Raw genomic sequence first — 27,559 nt, 5'->3', positions numbered from 1 at the left:
TCAATCAGAGGTATCAAATTACAACTACCTTTGATAGTAACAGCTGATTTGATGACCGCATCAACGCGGAGGCTAATATTTATAGAAATGTACTTCGATTTGTTTGTCGGTTGGCATGTTTAAACTATTATACGCACAATTATAGGTTAATATGCAAAGATGCAGATACTACAACATTAAACGTCTGTATGGCAATACAATTTGTGCAGAAAATGCAGTAGAAATCGACAAAGAGAATGTATTTCAAGTTTTAGAGACAACAGAGAACTTAAAGGTTAAAAGGCTATGGTCGGTGTTTCCATAATTTAGATCAACAACCAATTCAATACATCAGCCGCAAACCATGCTCACTCATTTTGTCTCTCTCACATCAACAAATTCGCGTTCAGTCGGAATCCTACAGTAGACACAGCTTTTAGTAGAAATTTCTAATGATTCTGGAAATGGTTTTGTCTCTCTTATTTGAAGCCATGCGCGTTCGCTTTCGAAATTCAATTTAGCGGGTTTAAATGTATAAGTATGTGTGTGTGAATTAAAGCTTTACGTCTCATCGGCAACATTTCAGCCATATCGTGACGAGAACACTTATAATACTGACATTAAAATAAAAAACCTGTCATCGACGGACAATATAACAACTACATGTAGCATATCACAGTTTAAAGTAAAACTAGTTAAGAACAATTAAAAGAATAACCTATTATTCAACAATACATTATAAAAACGGGCTAGAGATCGCCAGCAACCAAAGTTAAGCCATCTTACTGGGGACCGTGGGGACTTACAATACTTCTGCTATCTGCACGGCTCCCCAGCAGGATTTAAACCATCCCTTCAGCTGCTGGTGATGGTACGCAATTAAGCCATAATTAAAACAAAACAAATATACTACGTTTAAAAACAATGGTATGAATAAACGTACTTTCAGGATGTGGTCTTACATATCCTCTCAGGGGGACAATAATATTACACTCCTTCAAACCCCTTTGAGAATACAGCCATTAACCATCTAAGTTACTCATTAGACACTACCAATATTATAAAAAAATGTATAAGTAACCTAGCTCTACATTGAACACACACTAGTTTATCTCCTATATTATTCACTCATGAACACCATCTACGTTTGACAAATGCTATTATATGAGACCAGTATTGATCCCAAATATTAAATAAAGGCTGACATCGGTGAAAAAATGAAACACAATATCGAGTATTGGTACACGTTTGTGAAGATTAAAGGTCAATAATTGTTTATCCTCGTGTAAAATATTTTATCCGATTATGTTCGTACCGGCGTTGCCTAAACTTTTACAGTTTAGGATAAGAAAGTAATGTTTGTATTCCAAAAAATACCAAACACATTTAAAGTGTTCATTGCTTGATATAAAACCAGTTTTACAGTAAGTACTGACATGACTTTTGCTCGTACGAGTTAATAAGTCCTAATCACGAGTCCTGATCGTGATTCCTTGTATCAACTGGTGTTTTACACACACTGCACACAGCTGTTTCTAGTGAAGTCCAACACCGCCAGTGCTGGTTTTTCGACCCGGAGCCATGGGAGGATGCATCAGCACCGAGACAGCTCAAGGCACTAGCTTCATTTTTTGCACAATTTAATTCGCAAAAGCCAATAAAATGGACACCACACTCACCAGAAACTGTCTAATTACATCGCGATTCCTCGATAATGGTGTCTTTTTTACGCTTCCCGATCCTTTAGAAAAACGTTCTAGCATTTAAAATGGCATTGTGCAGCAGGGGGTATCGACAAAACATCCTGGAAATGACTTTTAACAGAATTCAAGATGATTAAATTGTGCTGGATATTACGATTTGGCTATGACAATCAGATGTCATTTTTTGCGAGACGGATAAACCATCCTCATAAAAAACATTGTCACATTCTAAGCCTGAAAAGATATTTTCAATTGAGATGAATATAGTTTAAGTTATTGAAGGATAAACATCTAAATAGGATGAGAGGAATTCCTTCGATGCTAACCGCAAACAAGTTTAGAAGAAGAAAGTCAGGTCATCAAAACCAAAGATGAATAAACGTTACAAGAAGAGGGAAAAACGTGATCCGATACAAGTAGTCTGCTTACTTAAACATCTGAGACAGCAATTAGTTAGCCTATGTAGAAAGAAGCATATTCACTCAATACTTGCAAGTTCGTTTATATTAGCCAACTCCAAATACATTTATTGGTGCTTGAACACGTTTGTATTTTGATATTACTCAATATTTCCACCTGTCTTCTTGTCGCTGAACACCTGTCTGTAAGAAAGGAAACACATGATCTGTTCCCAACTCTTGTAGTTGTCTGATACCGCATTGCGAAACCACAGCTGTGTATTCGTTTAGGGCCTAGGTTGTTCATAAACTATATATCTCGAAACAGTTGACTCAAGAGTCAAGATCCAGCTGAAGTTTGCAAGAATTACACAGGTGTTGTTATTGTTGACGCAAGTCTCCTGCATAAACTGTTATCGACTTCTGGGATCACGGGTGGCCAGATCGTCTAAAGCAGTTCTCTGTGCAGAGTTGTGTCCCTTTGGCACGATAGAAACCTATGATTAAGGGTTCGAATCTCGGTTCGCCCTGATTATGTTTCAAGGTTTGTTAGCACCATACCCGTACTCGTAAACATTGTTTAAGACCTTCATGTCTTCCCTTCAACATTAAGCTGAGACGCCGTCATATAACTAGAATAATGTTAAAAGCGGCGTTAAACCCAACTAAATAAAGATTTTGTCTTCTGGTAATCAGGTATGTGTTCATCATGGAATCCATTGTGGCATTCAATTCATGTCAGAATACGATCAGTGATATAGTTTACAGTCCTCTTCACCAACGCATAGATTGACAAAAATGAGTTTGATTTGCATCCGGTTATCTTAAACCAAGATGTTTCAATAGATACAGAAGTTGTCAATTGATAGGAATTAGATGTTCAAAACCATTTGTGGAGAGTGTTTCCCATGGGAAGTATTGATTGTGTGTGAGGGGGATGTTTCACGTGGGAAGTGTTGATTGCGTGCACGGTGACATGTGATTTCTTGTAACAAGGACGTGGCGATTTACCGTGTTAGTTCATGACATCACGTATCCAGAAATGGACGATTATACATAACGAAATGGACGACCTTTTTGCAGCTGATATTCAGCATTTATTGTTTTCAGATTTAAATGTCAAAGAGGTAAGAAAAGACAGGTGATGTCACAATTCATAAGGTTAATGTGTTTTTTAACGTCTCATAACTATCGTGAAGTTATAGCGTCAGAATTTCAAATTCTCCAGAGATAAAAACGATTGTCATTCGTTCCTAACGAATGAGAGACGCCATTTATTTTTGAATGGCAAAAGCATTTAGGTTGACGAGGATAGTGTTTAGTGTACATGGGGGCAGTCATACACAGTTAGTGCAGTTTCCTATTCGTTGCTTCTCAGCGGCCAGCTAATGAAATGACCTTTAGATACAAGGTGTCAGCATCAAGGAGGCACCTCCGGCAACTGGTCAGCTTTAGATGGCGACCGTTTAATTGGCGGCCTATGGCCAATTGTCATGCTTAGTCTCCTGTAGTTTTCTTTATTCGCAAAGTCCGAGAAACCCTAGAGCAGAGTGGTCAGCTTGGGAACACATACCAACCGAAGGCTGTTTGTAGCTTATTGAAACTAACAGGTCTGTATAGGATGGCCTCAAGGATACACACATGATGTGCTTGTGCTAACATGATACATTTATGTGTGAAGACATGAAACATTATAATAATTTATTATTGCTTTTAATCCTGGACGTACACGGTCCACAATAGCAATTACTCATACATCACACACAAAGTATAACGTGAGAGATGTTTTGTTCTCCTTTGTACAAGCATCCAGGCATTTGGTTGGATACAAACAATGGCTATTAGTCACAAGCCTACTCCACCACCCAACGAAGCTTAAAGACGATTATTGCAGAATGACATTGATTTTGAAATATAGTGATATAGCTTGTGAGTATATATCAGGTGAATGGGGAATAAGTATATACTTCGAAATGTTGTGTTCCTCATAATGAAGAAGTTCACATCCATACATTCTCTTCTTGATGTGTATCACTTCTCAATGGTTTTCAAAGACTTATATAAACTCCTTGTTGGTTAAGCATAATAATTATAGGTCGGGGATAAAGTAGACATGTTAGAGAAACTGTATCCTTATCTCATAAAGTGCATGATAAAAGATACACATGTTTTGTTTGATATTTTAAAAGTCCTTGGCTAACTCTCTTAGGCTTTCTCGACAATCACACTTTTAGATTTATCTTCTCTTGAAAAAATGGACAGCGATTTCTTACTCTTTAATTGTGTTAAATGTATGAACTTTAAATGTCAGACATATCCAGACAGCATTACACATAAAATAACATACGATATAATATTGTTTGTGCTTTCTGCAATGTATGTTTTAAAACCCAAAGGAAATGCTTTGTGAGTAAATTATTCTTTGATGTACAAAACAGGTTGCACAAAGCAGTAAACTAGTTTGCCCAATATGATGATTGTGGTTTTACCAACCTTTCATATACATTCTTAGGCAAAACATACAATCAACGTGTGTCCACAAATAAACATGTTCTCTTTCTCATTGAAGCTAATTAAGGTACAAGATGTACACTCACACACTTTCGTCTGGTTTCCTAACCATTCATTCAGACAGGAATCCACACAAGGTACATGGTGTTATATATAAATAAGTTATTTTCTATACCGGGAATTTGGTACATATAGTTTAGTTTAACCAGACACTGGTTAAAGTATTTTGGTGTACGGGAACTATCGGATTTAAGTGTATACTTATTAGTTTTATACCCTGAGGAAAAAAATAGAAATGACATAAAGGAACAAGAATTCATCAGACCAGTAATAAGCTAGATGGTACTTCAGATGAAGCTATTACTGCAGAATCTCTGAAAAAATCTCTGATATAATTTACCCTTTTGGGGATTAATCATTCGACGTGATTAATAAAATGATTTCAGACATATCAAAATTAGAACTAATTAAGACCAGCCTTGACATTGCAATCAATGCATCAAAGCCTTGCATATATTCATGCTTGTATCTCCACCACAACATAATTATGTTAAGTATGTATTAGTATTCTACTAATTACTGTTTTCACTCTGTCACAATGAATGACACAGATTCCGAACTATCACATATAACTTAGTTTAAAAGGAAAGAGAAGAACAACACGAATAATAAAGTAAACCAAAGCAAAAGTATATTATCATTTGGATGGCCTTTATGTCGTTTATTTTCGACCCACTCATGACGTTATTTTCCAGTTCTGGGCCCACTTGCACAAAGCGATCTTAGCGCTAAGATGATCGTAGCTCCCATACTTTAACATAGGCTTACAATAGTCTTAGCGCTAAGATCGCTTTGTGCAAGTGGGCCCTGGTCTTCATCCTACACAATTCCACTTCTGAAAATGTATTTGTTATAACAACGCTGGTATAAATAAGCTTATATTGCTCTACTATTTAAATATTCAAGGTTGGTGCTACCGATATATCTCCCAAATCATGTATACACAAACCTATTTAGTTTTCAAACTTTTCTGCGGCGTTAAGCAATAACACCACCCACGGTCAAACCACTATAAGCAGTAAGGAGGTATCGATTCTTCATAGAATTCAACAAGGAGTCGTAAGCGTTAGGACGTTACAACGGTAATTACCCCAGCATACACACTTCCCGACCAAAACCTTTCTCACCATGATCAGTCTATTCACCAAGACATGCTTTACTCAGAACGCTTGCTCAACGAAGGGTTACAGAGATGCAACTAATATATACGTCGGAAAACTATTTTGTCTGAAATCGATACTTGCATTATTTGTCAAGTCTAACAACCTTTGTAGATTCTAAGAGATGTTACCCATTACACAGCAGAAATCAACGTTGTAAGAACCCCATTGATTTCATATTGGCATATATCGTGAATCAATCATTGTGGAAGAACCTGTAAAGGCGTCACAACTCTCTCACAGCATGAAGTAATTGCAGTTGCAAGAAATGGAGATATGAGGGGAGACGACCTACACACTGCTAGTTGCCCCGTATGTCAACGGTAAAGATCGTTTACTCCTATATTAAGGGGAAATTATCCCTTTTATTGAGCTGGAGTCATGGTGCGAAGAATTCATCAAGCGTCTAACGTAGGGCAGGCCATCAGAGAAGCTTGGAAGTAGAACATTGTCATACAAGTGGGAGGGTGCTCGTGTCATTTCAGCATGATATTAAGTCTCATTCATGTCGTATTGGTCGGTCTTCAGGGGGCCTTAATGCTGCTCTTAAATCTGAGACAAGGAATTGGCTGATTACCGTCGTGTGAATATGCGTCACTTTAGACTATACGTCTTACATCTTGGCCAGACTGATGGGAAGTTGATAGGAATATCTCTATATGTCCCGTACATGCCAATAAACTCGGAGTAGCGACATATAGATGGGTAGATCATTGATTGCTATACTGTCAAGAGTTATAATCAGTGTCAGGCTGGCTTGTGTGCAGTCATCAAGCGACGTGGATCAGTGTTTCATGTGGGTCTTGTTATATCACCGCGCAAGCTTTATTTCGAAGGAAACACTAACGTTACGGAAGGAAACACTAACGTCACGTAAGGCAGGTCTAATGTAACGTACGGAAACCCGGACGTAAAGCAAGGGAACGCTAACGTAAGGAAACTAAAACGTAACGCATGGAAACACTAACGTAACGCAAGAAAAGTTTAACGTAACGTAAGGAAACACTAACGTTAAGTAATAAAGGTTAGATTTACAACTTCCGAGAACCAACGACAACAGGTATGCTGGTAACAAGCCAAGGTGAACCTGGGATTCGAACTCATTATTAGCACATCCTTTCGCAGACTCAACTCTTCAACGCCTTAAACCAGAGAGACGCTCGTGCACTTCGATTTCAGTGATAAACAGGTATTCTTTTGATATTGATGCAAACATAATGTAAAGCAATATCAAAACATATGCTATGCAACTCTTCATACGATCACCTCTTTCAGCTTAAGACCACAGGAGGTAGTCTGACTGGAACCCTCTTAACGTTGCACATCAACCATTGCTCTAGCAAATGTGTTTGAGAAAAACATTCATTATCAGCGATGAATATGTACTCTCTATTCCGTCGGGTAGTCCTCTCTTTAACTCGCCCCTTTGGGAATGACAGCGGTGGGCATTACCCCTCTTTCTCACTCTTAACTGAGGATGTTATCCTAAATACATGACGTAATGTAGGCTTGTATTGAAATTATGTGCGTGGCAGTTCAAAACATAAACTGGAATCACTGACGGAAAACAAGGCAGTGTTCGGCGAGTAAAGTGAACACTACGTGTTGGGTCGATCTCCACATTCAGCTGATGTCGGCTCTTATGGCTTGTTCAGCATCAGCACTTTGTCACTGTGTTGTAAGCAGCTAACGTTCAGCTCCTTTAAGAAGAAATCACATTTGTGCAGTAAGGGTCTGGGCCCATAGATCATGGTTTCATTTGGACAAAATGTTGAAAATGGTGATGTCCGTGTCAATATATTTAAGTAATTAGTTTGGTTGTATCGGATCCGTCTGGGGCTTGTATTTCAGGCATCTTTGTCTGTCTGATCGGCAGCCCCTACACACAGACGAGGGGGTTGATTGCTGGCTGTAACGGTACATGACACGGCTATTAAGAGTAACACTGCGAAGAAAATAAATTGAAACTATTTTACTTTCTCTCCTCTGTGTTTGTGTCGGTGCCAGCGGTGGGGCAGGATACGCTCACCTTTTCGCGAAGACCTGGTATCATTACAATTTGATAGTTATTCTTAAAAACATGCTTATGATATAGTCGGAATCAGACAATGAATCTTGCGATTATGGAAAGGACTTTGTCGCTGTTATTTACAAAGAAATGTCTGTATGGTGGTATATAGAGGTATAAATCTGCAGGATATTAGAAATTTCCCCGATAAAGAGTTGATCTTTTGAAAGAATAACAACACTATGTTTTGAGGGAAAAGATGAGATCTTCATTTGGTGCTGAGAGTGAGTGAGTGATTTGGGTGTAAACGCCGCTTTGAACAGTATTCCATTTTTTTTATAACGGCGTACACGCTTAATGGTGGAGGGAAGCCCGAAGTGATGCAGGTCTAAGACATGTACTATTTTGGTGAAACCAACGATCATGGGTATGGTGCTTACAAACCTAGAAACATAATCAGGTGGAACCGGGATTCGACCCCACGACCATAAGTGTCTGGCTCGTCCAAGAGGCGCAAATCGACACAGCGAATTGCGGCGCCTTAGACGAGTTGGCCACCCGTGTCCCCCTTGTTGTTTAGAGGACTACATCATTTATGAATTTCAGAATATATAATTATGTTGTACACATCATTAAAGTGATTTGTGAACGTAAATTTCCCATTGATTACGTCATATACGACAAATAAAAGTCTTGGTCAGTTTTTATTCATATCATTGAAATAAACGACGATTAAAATAATCACTGTGACCTGCCTCGCTTTGGGCTTTCTTCCAACATGAAGCGGACGCGCCGAAATATCACTATTAAAAAAAAGGCGTTAAGCCAAACTCCCACCCCCACTCCCACTTATAGGTAAACCGCGCCGGATAAAGACAGACTGTTCGTTTGTGCACAGCAGACAGTCCTACATCCCGCTGTGTTAACTTAGTTCAAACTTGTCTCTATGTGAACTATTTTTACCCATCGTTAAGCAATCTACTACATCATAGTCAAGCACAGAACGTTCTTTAAGTGACTAACAGTACTCATTGGACATTGTGTCGATCAGAGTAATTGAAGAATACGGTTGCGCCTCTGAATAGCAAGTCTTCCAAATATTTTCTTCTTCTGAACTTGGTAGTTAGGCTGGGGCATGAACCCCTCTTTCGTCCCACACATCTTGTGATGAAGATTACACACATTAACCTTCTGACGATGGCTTGGCGGCGGTTGGCACATTAACGACACGGGCTTCATAAACTGGGGCTTATTATAGTGGCTGCGATTCGTAAATATCTCCCGAAATGATTGCAGTGCGTTTGTGAGGAGGGAAATCGGTTCAGGATTGAAAAGATGTTTATTACAAAACTTTCCCTTGAGGATTTGATTGTGTAATGTCACGGAATAAGACAAATCGTCGTCACGACTGAAGTAGCGTCTGTGCGCACAATGTAACGGGCGTCAGCTGAACTGATTAGTGGCCTGACAACCGTTCCATTTAACATTTGCTTTCAACTGTACACTAAAAACAGAGAGTGTTTTCCAGATTTAGGGTTACGCTTCATTACAGCTCAATTTACACAAATATACCTAATTCTTTCTGAATTACTTTCCTAACTACAATTATTAAAATTCATTATATGACAAAACATTACATATTCATTTTATATTATTTTTGCATTTTTACATATTTAGTTTGTTGATTAAGATATTTTATATTTTGCTACACATTTGTTAAAGTATAAATGATCATGTGAATTAGGGCGGTCGGATAGCCTAGTGGTTAAAACGTTCGCTCGTCACGCCGAAAACTCGGGTTCTCATCCCGACAAGGGTACAATGTGTGAAGCCCATTTCTGGTGTCCCCCTCCGTGATATTGCTGGAATATTGCTTAAAGCGGCGTAAAACCATACTCACTCACTCATGTGAATTACTAAAGTCGTAAGTTAAAAACTAGTGCCATTGTATATAATTTTCTTTTTTGCAAATGTGGAGGGAAATGTAAAGTGACACTGGTGATTATCTCGTTGGCATCGTCGTTGGAATGAAAGGATGCCTCGTTTTAGAATGTAAAAAAACCAAGGTATCATTTGCATAACAGCATTATGAAATAATGTCACTTAGCTCTCACGTTAGCTGCTTTTATCTCACTGGTTATATGATTTTTGTTTCAAATATCACCATGAAGTATCCCCTAGAGGAAAAAAATATGATAATTTCTTTTCTTCAAGGAAAAACAGGTTATTCCTTCGTTAAACTTTCTGAGCCGATGTCGTTTACATTAAAATATTGTCCTTCTTTCACATTTTTTCAATTTCTTTTGAAGAAAAAAGACTGCAGTCGACCAAGAATGATATTAGTCTTGTCACGAACTCGATCCAAGGCATTTTCTTTGAAAATTGAAATTGCTTTTCCCATACCTTTCACTTGTCCAATTTAAACTGTTTAATGCCGCGCTCGGAACAAAATCCTTGCTGTCAATTGGATTAAAACGACAGATTGTTTAGGTATTAGAGGGCTTTTGCAAACAGCATTTGCAAGTTTCCAATTACAAACATATACCTTGGAAAATGACAGTCTTATAATATGTCAATTGACCTTTGTGGTGATCCACTTAACTTTCTATTTAATTACACTTGGAGAAGATCAGAGAATTGTACTCCTACACCAGCGTCCACCAGGCTGTCCTGAGAGGGTTCTATTGGACTAGAGTGTGGGAGCTTGCCAGAATCTTATTGAAGAAGGCCTTCCTATAACGCGTTCAGTCCTCCATTGACTTTAGTGGGGAAATGACATTGACATGAAACTCTCGACTGGTATTTACTATGCCCTAGCGAAACTAGGAGGGCACTTAATATTAGCCAAAAGATCGAAACGGGGAATAAAATGCTTAAAAATGGAAATTAAGATGTTAAGGAGAATAAGAAAAACATCCTGCGATTTCCCATTAGTTGAGAGACTATATTGTCATCCTTGTGTTCCAAGTTCCCGCACTTCATTTCTTTTCCGGCATTCTATAGAGGATTCCGATTTGAAAGCCTTCGGCGAGCATAAGTGAAGCTTTTAGGGCATAATTACTTCAACATTATTAGTTTCTTGCTCAAATGGTCCAGGACACGTTTAGCAAACATTGGCAATGCGAGTTTAAACTTCGTAGATGCGTTTTCCCCATTTAAACATATCCTTTTGAGCATTTAGTAATGTCATTTCGGTACAGTAATATTACAACAAAGGTCATTGCTCTTCGAGGTATGGTTATCTTTATTCAGCCACATCCTATCGCCAATTACATCAACTTGACCGTTCCTCAAGGAACGTGTCCTTTGTTCAGGTAAATTGATGCCCTGATGCCTCATATCCCTGTATCGAACCAATGAGATATGTACCACGCATTTAACACCATTTATGATTAGTATGCAGAACACATAGAGCAATTTGTTTCATGGTATATAATAATACATGTAAACTAAGGTATACAAAAATAATTCATTATGGACGCCGGGGGTAACCTAACCATTATATTGATATTGAGATTCGTTTACACCTATGTATTTTCGGTTTCCTTGTAACAGGTGCCTTGTCGGTTGCCATACAGCTACCACCTGGTGCCCTTTGAAGTTCTTGTGTTTTGCCATTTTGCCTTTTACGCGTAATGGAATCTTTTTCGACAGATATTCGAGACTCATTGTTATCTGGCTTTGATGTTTTATATTTCTACTTTTGTAGTTTACATTTCTGCGGGGCTTGAAATTTGTCAGATATATAGATTACAAAAGTTAAATATGCATTGGGTTTCACATTTTCGTCACATTTATCCATATATTAATAAGGCAATTTACAGCAAAAACGTCTTTAATTATTCTAAAAGCATTATTAGAAGGAACAAGTTGTTTTTCAACTTCACCCAAATATGCAGCTGTTATGCTTTCAAAGGAATCTTCCCATTACTAAAGCATTCTGACGGGCAAAACCTACAACCTTTACCGTTAGTTGAACTGTGTTAGTTCACCCTTTCTCGTTTTGTTTCAGGCAATGGAAAAAGGTCGGACCCAAGCATCGCCCAGACAATAGATACCCAGAAACAGAGCAACTTGTTAAGGCAGCTTCTTTTACGTGAACGGTTTCCTCCCTCCGTTGGATTAGATATGAACGAAGAACAGGATCGAGATGAGTCCGACTTAAACAGTTTTCAGGATGACTTACCACAGAGACCCTCCGCGGAGAGACAGAGCGATATTGATAGACTTAACATCATGTTGAGGACTTTGGTAGGTGTTTGATAGTCTGAACCTGGTTCACACATGTATACATGTATTGGTGTCACAGGTTGTGGTTTGTACTCCGACGTTTGGATGGAATACCTATATAGGTGATTCTATGAGGTTTGTAGGTGTTGTATACATGTAGATGAAGTCGGACTCGTAAAGAGACGACCCAACTATTGATTATTTATCTCCTTGTTTTAGGTTGAACAATATTTCCTTTTGGTTTCGTCTACTTTTTTGCACCGTGTCAGTTCTATTTTTGTGATATAGTGAGTGAATATTGCTTTGAGCCGCAGTCAGCAATACGCAAGTAATAGCATGGCGACCTGTGAGTAACCGGGTCTGGAATTGATATACCAGTGGTTGATAGCATGAACAACGACCCTCACCGCCGTGGCACGATGGTACATGGTATTTTTTTATTCAAGGTATCCGGTCCATTACGTGCCGTACACATATACCGGATAAATATCATGCATGCAATGCCCCATTAGTATTTGCAACATCAAGCTTATTTTCACAAAAAAAAGTTATTAAATCGAAGGATTTTTGAAACTTTATATAGAAATAGGCACAGAAAGAGTTATGCAGTTAGTGGACATAAGAGATATAAACTCCTCAACTTCAGAGTTTACATAGACATTGTTTTTTATTTTGTGTATTTATCATACACCATTAACACGTTATTTTCCTCTATAAGGTTCAAATTTTTGGCAGGACGGGCATTAAATAGTCTACTATTGGAGCCCGGAATCCCAAAGAGGGCCCCACCTTCTGGACCCCGTTCTATTTTTTCAATTTAAACGTGCTGGTTATGACGAACCGTTTTCAGGCAAATTGATACGGGGATCGGGAAAACACTACACGACATAATTATCATGCATTATATTAAACCTTAAAAAATATTGATTTGTTATATCAGGAGGAGCGTACCGTTGATCATTTGTACTAAAGTGTTCCGATTATAAGCCTTGGTTAACAGTACCGTTGGGTTTTCAAGTTGTAAAGGTCTAAGACGAAACACCTGGTATTATGAGTTTCGGGGTTCCATGCATCTAATTTTGACCACGAGTTTGCCTTTTACGCTCAATGACTCTGTTTCGGCAGGTTGTAGAGACTAATTATTCTCTGACTTTGACGTTATATATTCCTCTCCAATTATGCTGACACGCCATGATATAAGTGAAATACTGCTCGTTGGAGTGTGAAGTAATGACGTGTAAATTAGTCAAGATGGTGACAATGTCTTCATGGCGTGGGTTGACCCGTTGACTTGCTCCTTGAGGTATAATATCGGTCGTGTGACACATTTTATCTGGTGTCGACTCATTTGGGTGTCGTTGAGGCTGAGTAGGTAGTTAATGTCCCCGAATGGACCGTCTCCTAATGTTTACAAACATGTTAATAAGTCTAATGTTGACAGTCAGAGTCATGTATGGTTTTATATTATGTGACGTGAACACAGCTCGAGGAACAACAGGAGTTATTTCGTGACCAACATTCTGTTGGTGTTAACGGATGTTAGATTACCTAATTATAGCCGGTCTTCGAGAAAACAGATGAAATCTTTTCGCAAAGAGGCTATTGTTGAATGAGTGTTAATTTGATTCAATCGATTGTGGCTGAAAATTGTCAAAACCTGCACTTGTAATAGCATTCCAATCGGTGGTGTTTGCATCTGTCGAGTTCAGTGTTTACAGTATGCACTTGCGTGCTTCCATGGCAAACACAAGAACATATTGCTGTTCATTATGAAGGATTGTGTTCCAGAAGGGTTTGTTTTAGCAGAATACACTCTGGGCTACAGTAGAACCCCTTTAACAGCGGCATGGCGTGTGTATTATTATTATCATTATTATTATTATTATAACATTTTTAAAAAAATTATAACATTCGGATGTCTGAATTTGAACTCATTAACACCCGTACCTCTGTACCATTCCGACGAAACATTCTATCCATATGGTACTTAGCTTAATTCTGCTTTAAACAAATGTATGACAGACAGTGTTATTTGGTACTGACATCACCTCTCTGCAATGAAAACGCATCCAAGTATGTCATCATCACAAACGAATATATGTATTTGCAATAAAAGAGACAAAACTATGTCCACATTAAATACGAACTTAAATGCTGATTCAGACAGGATCACGAGCATGTGATTGTGAACCACTATCAAAATAGTGACGATACCAGGTGTTTGCGAAAAGGTGAGGGTATCCTGCCCGACCGGACGCACCGGTCACTAACACATGCAAAGGCAAGTCAATAGTTCACCCGAAAAATCATAATGGTATACGTCAAAATAGAGAATTGCATCGGACATAATTTTTGTCACTGATGCGTCAAACTTGGAAATGTACTCCACATGTCTACCTAAAACCTTTACCTACCAAGAGTCGTATGACGTTCGTTGACCTCTTGGTAAAAAGAGCATGCGCGATACGGTACCATGTGAGGCCAGTCATGTTACCAACACGGTACCCTGTGACCCCAGTCATGTTACCAATACGGTACCCTGTGACCCCAGTCACGTTACCAACACGGTACCCTGTGACCCCAGTCATGTTACCAATACGGTACCCTGTGACCCCAGTCACGTTACCAACACGGTACCCTGTGACCCCAGTCATGTTACCAACACGGTACCCTGTGACCCCAGTCATGTTACCAACACGGTACCCTGTGACCCCAGTCATGTTACCAACACGGTACCTTGTGACCCCAGTCATGTTACCAATACAGTACCCTGTGACCCCAATCATGTTACCAATACAGTACCCTGTGACCCCAGTCATGTTATTAACACGGTACCTTGTGACTCCAGTCATGTTACCAATACAGTACCCTGTGACCCCAGTCATGTTACCAATACAGTACCCTGTGACGCCAGTCATGTTACCAACACGGTACCCTGTGACCCCAGTCATGTTACCAATACAGTACCCTGTGACCCCAGTCATGTTACCAACACGGTACCCTGTGACCCCAGTCATGTTACCAACACGGTACCTTGTGACCCCAGTCATGTTACCAATACAGTACCCTGTGACCCCAGTCATGTTACCAATACAGTACCCTGTGACCCCAGTCATGTTATTAACACGGTACCTTGTAACTCCAGTCATGTTACCAATACAGTACCCTGTGACCCCAGTCATGTTACCAATACAGTACCCTGTGACGCCAGTCATGTTACCAACACGGTACCCTGTGACCCAAGTCATGTTACCAACACGGTACCCTGTGACGCCAAGTCATGTTACCAACACGGTACCCTGTGACCCAAGTCATGTTATCAATACAGTACTGCGTGAGCTCAGGTGTTAAGCCCCAAAATATTTTCAAATGTTACATTTCTTGAATGAAGTTGGATTATGTTACTTTGGACGCGACAGAATGGCGATAACCGACTTGAATAATTGTATGCTAATTGAAATGTGCTTACACATGTGTAATAGCCAGTAGCCATCACGCCATGCACCCATTTGCTAATTATTGTGGTAAAATGTTTGACTCTCACGACTGAAATTATACACTCACTGGAGACAATGCAGTAACTCATAAGAAATAATAAAAATATATATATGTGTCTCTGTACTGATACTTGAACTCATTCTATTAACAACATAACCTATGCTGGGTTAAAAAGACCTTAAGTCCATTGTGCGATTCCAATTATATCATAAGCATATGTTTATGAATCACTGTCATTTATTGATAATACTACAGTAAACTACGGTTACAACGAACACAAAGGGACCACTATATATATATTATATTTATACCCCACCCCTTATACCCAAACCACGAGCTCAAAAAAATTCTATCAATTTGAATTCGTTTTAATTCTCTTGCAATGTCATATTAAGACATGTCGGTAAGATAAATTCGTTGTAGCAGGGGCTTTCTAATATTCGCAAGGGTCACCCAAGCGCCGTCTTTGCAATAATTCAGATCTTGTACTTTTTTTTCGTGTGGGCAACGAGTGAACTTCGTATAACATTATTCCACTCATATTACAGCAAGGGACACAGGTACTGGGCATAAGGCATACTACCCATTGGGGGAAAAGAACTCGGGAACTTCGTGTGACGAGAGAACTCTCTTCCAACTAATCTACCCCAAGGCGCCGTGATTGTCTTGATAGCAGTTGGAAGTCATATGGTCAATAGATAGTTCACCGTCAACAACCCTGAGATGCCAATATCCTCTGTTATGTGTTTGTTAAACAGTATGGCCAGTCGATATTCGGTTTTAAGCGTCTATGTTTCATAAACTGACTACATTAGTGGTCTAAAACGTTCCTGTTTATCCAGCTAATGATCTGAATGCAATGGAAACTAAACAAACATGGCAGGATGTAGTGGGATTGTCTATACTCTGCCATATCTGTAAATCAAAGCTTAAAGAAAACCTTCCTGTAGAATTACAAAAGCAATTTCTCCTATTTTGGGATTTTGAAAGTGATTATTGAGTATCTTTGAAAGGCCAAGTTTATTAAGATCCAAACGGAAGTATGATTTTAATCTACAGCATAACAGTTCAAAGAAGTCACTTGTTGTTATAAGAAGGATCTATTTACTTCGCACAAAATGTCTTCTATATTGCATTGATTTGAAGATACAAAACACACACTGCAATGCTATCTTAGACATAATGTCAACAGTGTTATGTTTATAGGGTTACACGTTCTAAACGCTTTCGTCTAAATGTCAGTCAAAGCTTTACAGAGTAGATACCTAAGGGTGAGGCGTATTATGAAGACACAATAGAAAGTCGCTGTGGATTACACCGTTTTTACAAATACGAATAGGTTTTACAGATGTGGGGAATCGAACCCGGACCACCAGGCGTGACGAGTCAACGCTTAAATCATTAGACCAAAGTTGACTCAAGACAAGATACAAATGTTTAGACTGACCATACATACTGGTAAATCAGAGCTAATCGAGAAGATAGTGGAGAGAAAGCTTGGATTTATGGCAAAACACGTAGCTTATGATTGTGATTCATAAACACATGCTCATTATATAGTCGGAGTTGAACAATCGACTCTATTTTGTTTGCAGAGATTTCGTATGAATATAGAACGGGTTTTGTCGCTTTCATTGTAAGGTGGCTTATCGGGTAGATAGTAGAGAGTGTTTGTTTGTTGTTTAACACCACACTCAGCAATATTCCCGCTCTAATAAGACGGCGGTCTGTAAGTTAGCGAGTTTGGACCAGACAATCCAGTGATTGACAGATTGAGCATCGATCAACGCAATTGGGATCGATGACATACATCAACCAAGTCAGCGAGCCTGACCACCCGATCCCATTAGAAGCCTCTTACGACAAGCGTAGTCGCATTCTACGGCAGAGTAGAGAGTGAGTTTGGGTCACTGATATACAACGTGGTTTACCATATGGGTAGTAGACAATGAGCTGGGATCACTGGTATTGAACGTGGTTTACCATATAGGTAGTACACAGTTAGCTGGGATCAATGGTATTGAACGTGGTTTACCTTGTGGGTAGGAGACAGTGAGATAGGATCACTGGTATAGAACGTGGTTTACCATATAGGTAGTACACAGTGAGCTGGGATCAATGGTATTGAACGTGGTTTACCTTGTGGGTAGGAGACAGTGAGCTGAGATTGCTGGTATAGAACGTGGCTTACGATATGGATTGCAGACAGTGAGCTGGGACCGCTGGTGTAGAACGTGGTTTACAATATGGATAGTAGACAGTGAGCTGTGATCGCTTTCATAGAACGTGGCTTACCATACGGATTGTAGACAGTGAGCTAGGATCACTGGTACAGAACGTGGCTAACCATATGGGAAGTAGACAGTGAGCTGGGGTCGCTGGTATTGAACGTGGTTTGCTATATGGATTGTAGACAGTGAGCTGGGATCGCTGGAATAGAACGTGGTTTACCATACGGATTGTAGACAGTGAGCTAGGATCACTGGTATAGAACGTGGCTTACCATATGGATTGTAGACAGTGAGCTGGGATCACTTTTTTAGAACGTGGTTTACCACATGGATTGTAGACAGTGATCGGGGATTGCTGGTATAGAACGTGGTTTACCATATGGGTAGTAGACAGTGAGCTAGGATCACTGGTATAGAACGTGGTTTACGATATGGGTAGTAGACAGTGAGCTAGGATCACTGGTAAAGAACGTGGTTTTCCATGTTGATTGTAGACAGTGAGCTGGGATCGCTGGTATAGAACATGGTTTACCACATGGATTGTAGGCAGTAAGTTGGGATCGCTAGTGTAGAACGTGGTTTACCATAAGGATTATAGACATTTAGCTGAGATCGCTGGCATAGAACGTGGTTTTCCATGTGGATAGTAGACAGTGAACTGGGATCGCTGGTATAGAACGTGGCTTACCATACGGATAGAAGACAGTGAGCTAGGATCACTGGTATAGATCGTGGTTTTCCATGTTGATTGTAGACAGTGAGCTGGGATCGCTGGTATAGAACGTGGTTTTCCATGTTGATTGTAGACAGTGAGCTGGGATCGCTGGTATAGAACGTGGTTTACCACATGGATAGTAGGCAGTAATTTGGGATCGCTAGTGTAGAACGTGGTTTACCATAAGGATTATAGACATTTAGCTGAGATCGCTGGCATAGAACGTGGTTTTCCATGTTGATTGTAGACAGTGAGCTGGGATCGCTGGCATAGAACGTGGTTTACAATATGGGTAGTAGACAGTGAGCTGGGATATCTGGTATAGAACGTGGTTTACCATACGGATAGTAGACGGTGAGCTATGATCACTGGTATAGAACGTGGTTTACAATATGAATAGTAGACAGTGAGCTAAGATCACTGGTATAGAACGTGGTTTTCCATGTTGATTGTAGACAGTGAGCTGGGATCGCTGGGATCGCTGGGATCGCTGGTGTAGAACGTGGCTTACCACATGGATAGTAGACAGTGAGCTGAGATTGCTGGTATAGAACGTGGCTTACGATATGGATTGTAGACAGTGAGCTGGGATCGCTGGTATAGAACGTGGCTTACCACATGGATAGTAGACAGTGAGCTGGGACCGCTGATGTAGAACGTGGTTTACCATATGGATTATAGACAGTGAGCTGAGATTGCTGGTATAGAACGTGGCTTACGATATTGATTGTAGACAGTGAGCTGGGACCGCTGGTGTAGAACGTGGTTTACAATATGGATAGTAGAAAGTGAGCTGTGATCGCTTTCATAGAACGTGGTTTACCATATGGGTAGTAGACTGTGAGCTGTGATCGCTTTCATAGAACGTGGTTTACCATTTGGATTGTAGACAGTGAGCTGGGATCGCTGGTGTTGAACATGGTTTACCATGTGGATAGTAGACAGTGAACTGGGATCGCTGGTATAGAACGTGGTTTACCATGTGGATTGTTGACAGTGAGCTGGGATCACTGGCATTGAACGTGGTTTACCATGTGGATAGTAGACTGTGAGCTGGGATCACTGGTATAGAACGTGGTTTACCATACGGATTGTAGACAGTGAGCTTGGACCGCTGGTATAGAACGTGGTTTACAATATGGACAGTGATCTGGAATCGCTGGTATAGAACGTGGTTTTCCATGTTGATTGTAGACAGTGAGCTGGGACCGCTGGTATAGAACGTGGTTTACAATATGGACAGTGATCTGGAATCGCTGGTATAGAACGTGGTTTTCCATGTTGATTGTAGACAGTGAGCTGGGACCGCTGGTATAGAACGTGGTTTACCATATGGATTGTAGACAGTGAGCTGGGATTGCTGGTATAGAACGTGATTTACTTTATTGATTGTAGACAGAGAGCTGGGATCGCTAGTATAGAACGTAGTTTACCACATTGAATGTAGACAGTGAGCTGGGATCGCTGGTACTACGTTCCGCATGTTTTAGATGATATATGTCACGAACCATGACCTTGTTGTTGAAAAGTCACATCGGAGCACAAAAATACAATTCACAAGCTTCACTTAATATTTATTACATATCATCACACGTGGCTATCTTCACTGAAGTAAGTTGACGTCAAACGTGTTTATGACGTCAAAACACAATTGTATCCTATCACCCTTAAAGCGGCATTCACACTTGCGTTAGTAGCTGTAGTTATCCTTAGGGATATTGACGTAGCCAATATAACACTAACGTGTCGAAATATGTAAAAAAAAGCTTGACTACGTCGAACAACGTTTCTATATCAAAGTGTTACTAGGGAAACGTCCGTCAAATTACAGACAAGTATGTATGTTGTACTAGAGTGATTAACATTAAAGTACGAAAAGTGTGCTACACATTATCTACGTTTTCCTACGTTAAGCTACTTTAGACTGTACAAATACTTAGTTCACTGTATTGAAACGTTCTTTAATGTAAATAAGGTAAATGTAGTGTAGTGTAGTATAACCGGGTCATGTGAAGTTAAACGAAGTTAGACGGACTTATGCCCCTACTAAGATGTAGTTTATCGTAGTTGTTCGTAGATATTTTATGCCTTGATAACTACGATGTTCGTTACGTTTGGCTACAGTAGACTATGGTTATAACTACCGCAGACTACATCTAACCAGATTAAACTCAGTTACTCCTACGTTAACAAAAATGTCAGCTTACGTGGCTCTCTGTTGTGCATGCACAACAGATAAATCCCTAAGATTTTTTTTCTCACGTTAATGGCTACGTTATGAACACAGATAACCACTGACAGCTAAGATGAACCACGTAGGGATACGTTGCACTACGTAAGACTTTTTTTCGCTTAAGTACGTTATTTAACGCAAGTGTGACTTAGGCTTTAAGGTCCCTCCTGGTTGGTCAAACATGTTGATCTTAGGGCCAGTGATACACAACGTGGTCTACCAGGTAGATAGTTAAACTGATCACATAGAAAGTAAGAGAAGATTATTTTATGAGACATTACCAACAAAGACACATCTGATATCTTAAACATTGCTATAACTATGCTGACTTTGACTTGCACACGAATAGGGAACGTTGCCACTTTAACGTAGTTGAACCGAGGTACTTAAGATATATATATATAGGATACAATCAACAGGGCAGTCTTTACGGTGGGAAAACAAAGAGCCTTTTATAATCCTTGAAACTTGCCTCAAGTAATGGAGATCTCCACGACTTGTAATGTGGACAGCTCACCTCGTTATTGTGAAACATAGCAGCCATAATGGGTGATTCAGATTTTTTTAACTCCTTAGTGAATGTAACACGTAAGAAGGGTTTGGATTTGCAACGTGGCAACGATGCATCTACATGGTAGGCTTTAGTAGACCATTTTAGACTGCTTAGACTTTTGGTTCCAAGTTCCAAATGTGCCATCAGGAGCAATAAGATTAAGTTTGACGTTATGACAACGAGGGTGTCAGTGTAGAATTTGACGTTTTCGGTGTACATATCTCTCTTCTTTATTGGCGCTACGACTATTAAAGTTAAAAGCATAACTACGAGAATTTCAAATGACCCAGACTCACCTTTGGCATATATCAATCCCAGTTTTTTTCTGCGTGCATTTAAACATTATACGCTGTTGACGTTAGCAGTTAGACCAAACCAGCACTCAGACCAAAATCAATTTTATGCCCTGGTCTCCCCTCGGCTAATAATTGATCTCCCATCAAATAATATGGAATACCAACCTTACTCATATTAGTTTTTCCTTGCGATAATGCGCGTTTGTCAAACACAACATTGAGCAAGTTCTACACCGTCATCAATCATGTGTATACTCACTGATGGCTTAAGCTGTTTATTAAGTCTCAAAGACACACAGCTTAGGGCTTAATCTTGTTTGCGTTTCGGACCAAGGTTCGAGCGGATTAGTAACATTTCATAATTACATATCAATTTTTGCCCAGGGATCCTTATCTGTGATTCCCACCTAAACTGATGTTGTTAGTGACGAAGTGTCTTGTTTGATTCCCTGTTGGGAAGGCATCGCTGCTTCGTCTGCTTCTACACTATGAATCCATAGTGCATGGCGGATTCTAATAGGGTATTTATTTGATGTGCTAAGATGATTACTTGGGATAATACTACAGATGCCTTTGTTGGCAGGGGCTGTTCTTTTTAAAGATCACGTTGTCTTGATGGGGAGTTCTTAGGGAAGGAAGAAAGACTTTTTGGCTTGTGTGTTTAGGTTGTTGCTATGGTATAAATGAAGATTTCTTTTGTTGCATCATTTAATTAAATGGATGTTTGAGTAGGAAACATTTCGATATGATCTACAGAATTATGGTCTATGAACTACAGATCATAATTGAAAACAGCAACGAACGTATTTGAGTGAGTAATCTGGGATAGCTTTGATCGGTATTTCAGATATAAAACGGCTTAAAGTGGGAGGATAACATGTAGTGGTGAAGGTTTTAGACGTTAACAAATATGCAATAGAATTTGTTAACAGATCAAGAATCATAATCGGGGCGAATCTGGAATTCGAGACCAAAACCGGCGAATCCTATCATTGTTAAAGGACTCAATTCTGTACAGCGAATAGTGGTCCGTTAGTCCACTGAAACACCTTTATCCCATAACTCGTGTACACATTTCCTGATACCGTACACACCACCTAATACCGAACACACCTCCTGATACCGTAAACACACCTCCTGATACCGAACACACCTCCTGGTACCGTACACACCACCTAATACCGAACACACCTCCTGATACCGTATACACACCTCCTGATACCGTACACACCACCTAATGCCGAACACACCTCCTGATACCGTACACACCACCTAATACCGAACACACCTCCTGATACCGTATACACACCTCCTGATACCGAACACACCTCCTGATACCGTATACACACCTCCTGATACCGAACACACCTCATGATACCGTACACACCACCTAATACCGAACACACCTCCTGATACCGTATACACACCTCCTGATACCTAACACACCTCCTGATACCGTATACACACCTCCTGATACCGTAAACACACCTCCTGATACCGTACACACCACCTAATACCGAACACACCTCCTGATACTGTAAACACACCTCCTGATACCGTATACACCACCTAATACCGAACACACCTCCTGATACCGTACACACCACCTAAAACCGAACACACCTCCTGATACCGTAAACACACCTCCTGATACCGTACACACCACCTAATACCGAACACACCTCCTGATACCGTACACACCACCTAAAACCGAACACACCTCCTGATACCGTAAACACACCTCCTGATACCTAACACACCTCCTGATACCGTATACACACCTCCTGATACCGTAAACACACCTCCTGATACCGTTCACACCACCTTATACCGAACACACCTCCTGATACCGTAAACACACCTCCTGATACCGTACACACCACCTAATACCGAACACACCCCCTGATACCGTACACACCACCTAATACCGAACACACCTCCTGATACCGTAAACACATCTCCTGATACCGTACACACCACCTAATACCGAACACACCTCCTGATACCGTACACACCACCTAAAACCGAACACACCTCCTGATACCGTAAACACACCTCCTGATACCGAACACACCTCCTGATACCGTAAACACACCTCCTGATACCGTAAACACACCTCCTGATACCGTATACACACCTCCTGATACCGTAAACACACCTCCTGATACCGTAAACACACCTCCTGATACCGTAAACACACCTCCTGATACCGTACACACCACCTAATACCGAACACACCTCCTGATACCGTATACACACCTCCTGATACCGATCACACCTCCTGATACCGTAAACACACCTCCTGATACCGAACACACCTCCTGATACCGTACACACCACCTAATACCGAACACACCTCCTGATACCGTATACACACCTCCTGATACCGAACACACCTCCTGGTACCGTACACACCACCTAATACCGAACACACCTCCTGATACCGTACACACCTCCTAATACCGAACACATCTCCTGATACCGTACGTTTGATTCCCTTGCCTTTCATTTCATGGATAGTTGTCTTTTCTCATGGTATTTATTTACAAAAAACATTCATGTTTTATTTTTCCAATTCATTAGCAACTGAGTTTGTGATTGAGCATAAACAAGCCACGGTTCATTAACGCCGTTTCATGTTGTCTTTGTGTATATGTGGGATATCAATCCACATCAAAGGCAACGCACTCAAGGTCAGCTGCCATCGAGAATGATAGCCCCGGCGGAAATGTCCTATTTGTGACCATATCTGTGGAACCGTTCACGTCAGCGCTCAAACTGTCTCCCCTCAGCCCGGAGGATTCAGCTCACATGTCAGAAATATTGGCGCATCCCCCAAACCTCAGACAGAAGCTTGAAAGCTACCTTGTATGAAATACTATGTGTATGCCATAGGAGGAGAACAATTGGATTCTACTTGGTACAGGCTGTTGTGGAGATGTATGTTCTATGTATGTAGAGCAGCCAATTAATAATGCCTTCGGTAGGACCGGACAAGTGCAACCGTTGTGGTGTTCAAATAGCTGTGTTATTTGACTTGTGTACAATATACCAATATGTATTCAATTACTTAGCAACTTTATGTTATAATGAATTTAAACTGAGCAGTTGTATTTAAACTCCGTTCATTGAGTGAGCATGGGTTCGCTTTCATGTGCTATGCACAGTATTTCATTTCTATCAAAACGTTTTAACAACAGAGGCCGGGGACGTTTACCGCTTTTATGTAAGAGCTGTTCAAGGTGGCGTTACACCCAACTGACGGACATACTCATCGCGATAATAACGAGTGTGTATGTCCTACTCGTTCACACATGAAAGATTGTGCCAGAGTTTTATGATGTTTAATGCTATTAATTTCAGTTAAGATTACATAGGAAAAACTAGTTGTCCTACACAGATATATTAAACCAATTTTTGTATGTTTTTTTAATAGATGCTTCAAAGAAAGCTACGACTGGCCGCTGAGAGGCTTGCCTAGGGCCAGAATCTCGCCAACCAAGAGCACAGCGTCACGAAATCTCGGTCCGTTTCAAAAGCAAGTGCACTTTTTGAAAGAAAACGATGATGCCTATTAACAGCTGAAGTCGAACGGATTTGAAAATCAATACTCCATTTCATTATAACTACTCACCAGTAACAACCTGACAAGCCGAATCTTACAAACTTTAAAAGTCAGATTTGAACAATATTCCGTGACTGATTTTCGAACTCGACCATCATGCGAACTTTCAGAAAGGTTCATCAAGGGAAATTAGAATGTGCGTTTGATTTAATCATCAATTATTACAATATGAAGAGTCTCTAACATAGCTACACGTGTTCTCGCTGGGTATTCAAATGAGCGATCAAAGGATTCTCCAAGGAAGCGCCATTGACAAGACAGGATGAGTATGGCTAATGCCGGATATGAGGACACAATTACAACACGAAGCGGGGGCCACCTATTTGATGTTGCAACATTCGTCATGTCATTTACCTTCACAGAAAGATTTATGAACTATTTTCAGGTCGTTTCTTGACGTTATTACCTCTAGAGGTGGACATTTTGAACAAAACGGAACTGATACACAGGAAGATTGGTAATTCTGAACAACGTTTCCAGAAGGATACATTTGATTCGAAATCTTTTTCTTTAAAAGTTTTTATTCCCAAATCAGGGATCTGCATGTAAAAGCAAGTCATTACAATATTGTTTTCCGTTTCTAATTTTAATAATCGAAGAAAAGATTGCATTGATAACAGAAGAATGGAAATATTGTAGTAATGCTGTTGTAGGTTGACACGATGTTATACTGCTTATATTCCATATAAAATATGAAACATTACATAGGTGTATGTGCATATTGTATAAAAATGGATTTTATTCATTGATCCAAAAGTTTGGAAGAGAAAGGAAATCTCAAGAAGCTGCTAACCCAACGGAGACATGAGAGGAGAAGAAAGAATGTGCCTCCTCTCTTACATAAACTTTATTCATACTTAAAGGAATTCAGACACTACCTGCATTGCTCTCTTTGGTACAATGTTCCATTCCGATTCCAAAGCTGTTAATTCCTACAGGTTCCTACTTAAAGGAATTCAGACACTACCTGCATGGCTCTCTTTGGTACAATGTTCCATTCCGATTCCAGAACTATTAATTCCTACAGGTTCCTACTTAAAGGAATTCAGACACTACCTTCATGGCTCTCTTTGGTACAATGTTCCATTCCGATTCCAAAGCTATTAATTCCTACAGGTTCCTACTTAAAGGAATTCAGACACTACCTGCATTGCTCTCTTTGGTACCATGTTCCATTCCGATTCCAAAACTATTAATTCCTACCAGTTTGTATGGCGTGCTGTGAGGTTTTTCTATTGCCTTTGTTTCAAATGGTCACATGTGACAGCATGTTCTGTATTCTCGCCTGTAAACATGTATTCAAGTGACGATATCAGGGTAGAAGAAGTGGCTATTTTATATGTCATTATACCCACGCTGTTCTTTGTGTAAAGGCTGCAATGATGTGATATAGGTTTAACTGTCACTTGAATGACTGTTTATACATGTCCTTGTGGCAGATCGTGTATGGATAACGTTGAAAGATGAAATAAACAGTTCATCTATGAGACGGATCGAGCCATGTGACGTCATCTCTTGCATTTGTTTTTTTTGGTCTGATTGGAGAACGTGAATGTTATGACCGTGACTGTTTAGTTACAGTCGTCATATTACTACGGTTGATTTTGTGACACATATGCCTTAGTCAAAGATTGGGGCGCCGCGATTCGCTGTGCAGAGTTGCGTCCATTGGGCACGCCAGAACCCTATGATTGTGGGTTCGAATCCCGGTTCGCCCCGATTATGTTTCTAGGTTTGTCAGCACCATACCCGTGCTCGTGGGTTTCACCGAAGTGATAAACGTCTGAGACCTGCATCACTTCGGGCTTTCCTCCCACATTAAGCTGACACGCCGCGATATAACTGGAATACTGTTAAAAGCGGCGTTAAACCCAACTCACTCACTCACTCACTCACCTTAGTCAAAGCCATGTGGAAGCCGGGAAATGAGTTCAGCGCTCCGACAATAGGTTACATAACAGCATACCAGCTTAATTCGGGATACTTCACTCGAGTGAAACCGACGAGCTTGGCTTTGGTTGGTTGGTTTTTTTAACGCCGCATTCAGCAATATTCCAGCTATATGACGGCGGTCTGTAAATAATCGAGTCTAGACCAGACAATCCAGTGATTGACATCATGAGCCTCGATCCACGCAATTAGGATCGATGATATGCATCAACCAAGTCAGGGAGCCGCACCACCCGAATCCGTTAGTCTCCTCTAGATCTTACAACAAGCATAGTCGCCTTTTACAGGAAGAATGGGTTACTGAATAATTATTCTACCCTGGATCTTCACTGGTCGCTTGGCTTTGGAGCTGACAGAACAAGTGTATACGGAATTCGAACCCACAAACAGGTTTACCAGATAAAACCAG

The 27,559-nt window shown here is 40.2% G+C and overlaps 1 protein-coding gene across 1 annotated transcript in view; it reads left to right on the top strand.

Moving 5' to 3' along the window:
- Positions 1-26,711, top strand: part of LOC124145234 — a 66,031-nt gene extending 39,320 nt beyond the window's left edge. The window contains exons 3-4 of the mRNA XM_046514962.2: positions 11,832-12,070; positions 25,012-26,711. Of these exons, the coding sequence (XP_046370918.1) occupies positions 11,832-12,070; positions 25,012-25,056 (284 nt within the window). The 3' untranslated portion in view covers positions 25,057-26,711. The remainder of the gene's footprint in view (positions 1-11,831; positions 12,071-25,011) is intronic.
- Positions 26,712-27,559: the final 848 nt, after the last annotated feature.

The sequence above is a fragment of the Haliotis rufescens genome, unplaced genomic scaffold (assembly GCF_023055435.1).
Source record: "Haliotis rufescens isolate VD_foot unplaced genomic scaffold, xgHalRufe1.0.p SCAF_5, whole genome shotgun sequence".
NCBI classification, from domain to species: domain Eukaryota; kingdom Metazoa; phylum Mollusca; class Gastropoda; order Lepetellida; family Haliotidae; genus Haliotis; species Haliotis rufescens.
Note: the sequence above shows the minus strand (reverse complement) of the source record. Positions and strands in the feature narration are given on the sequence as shown.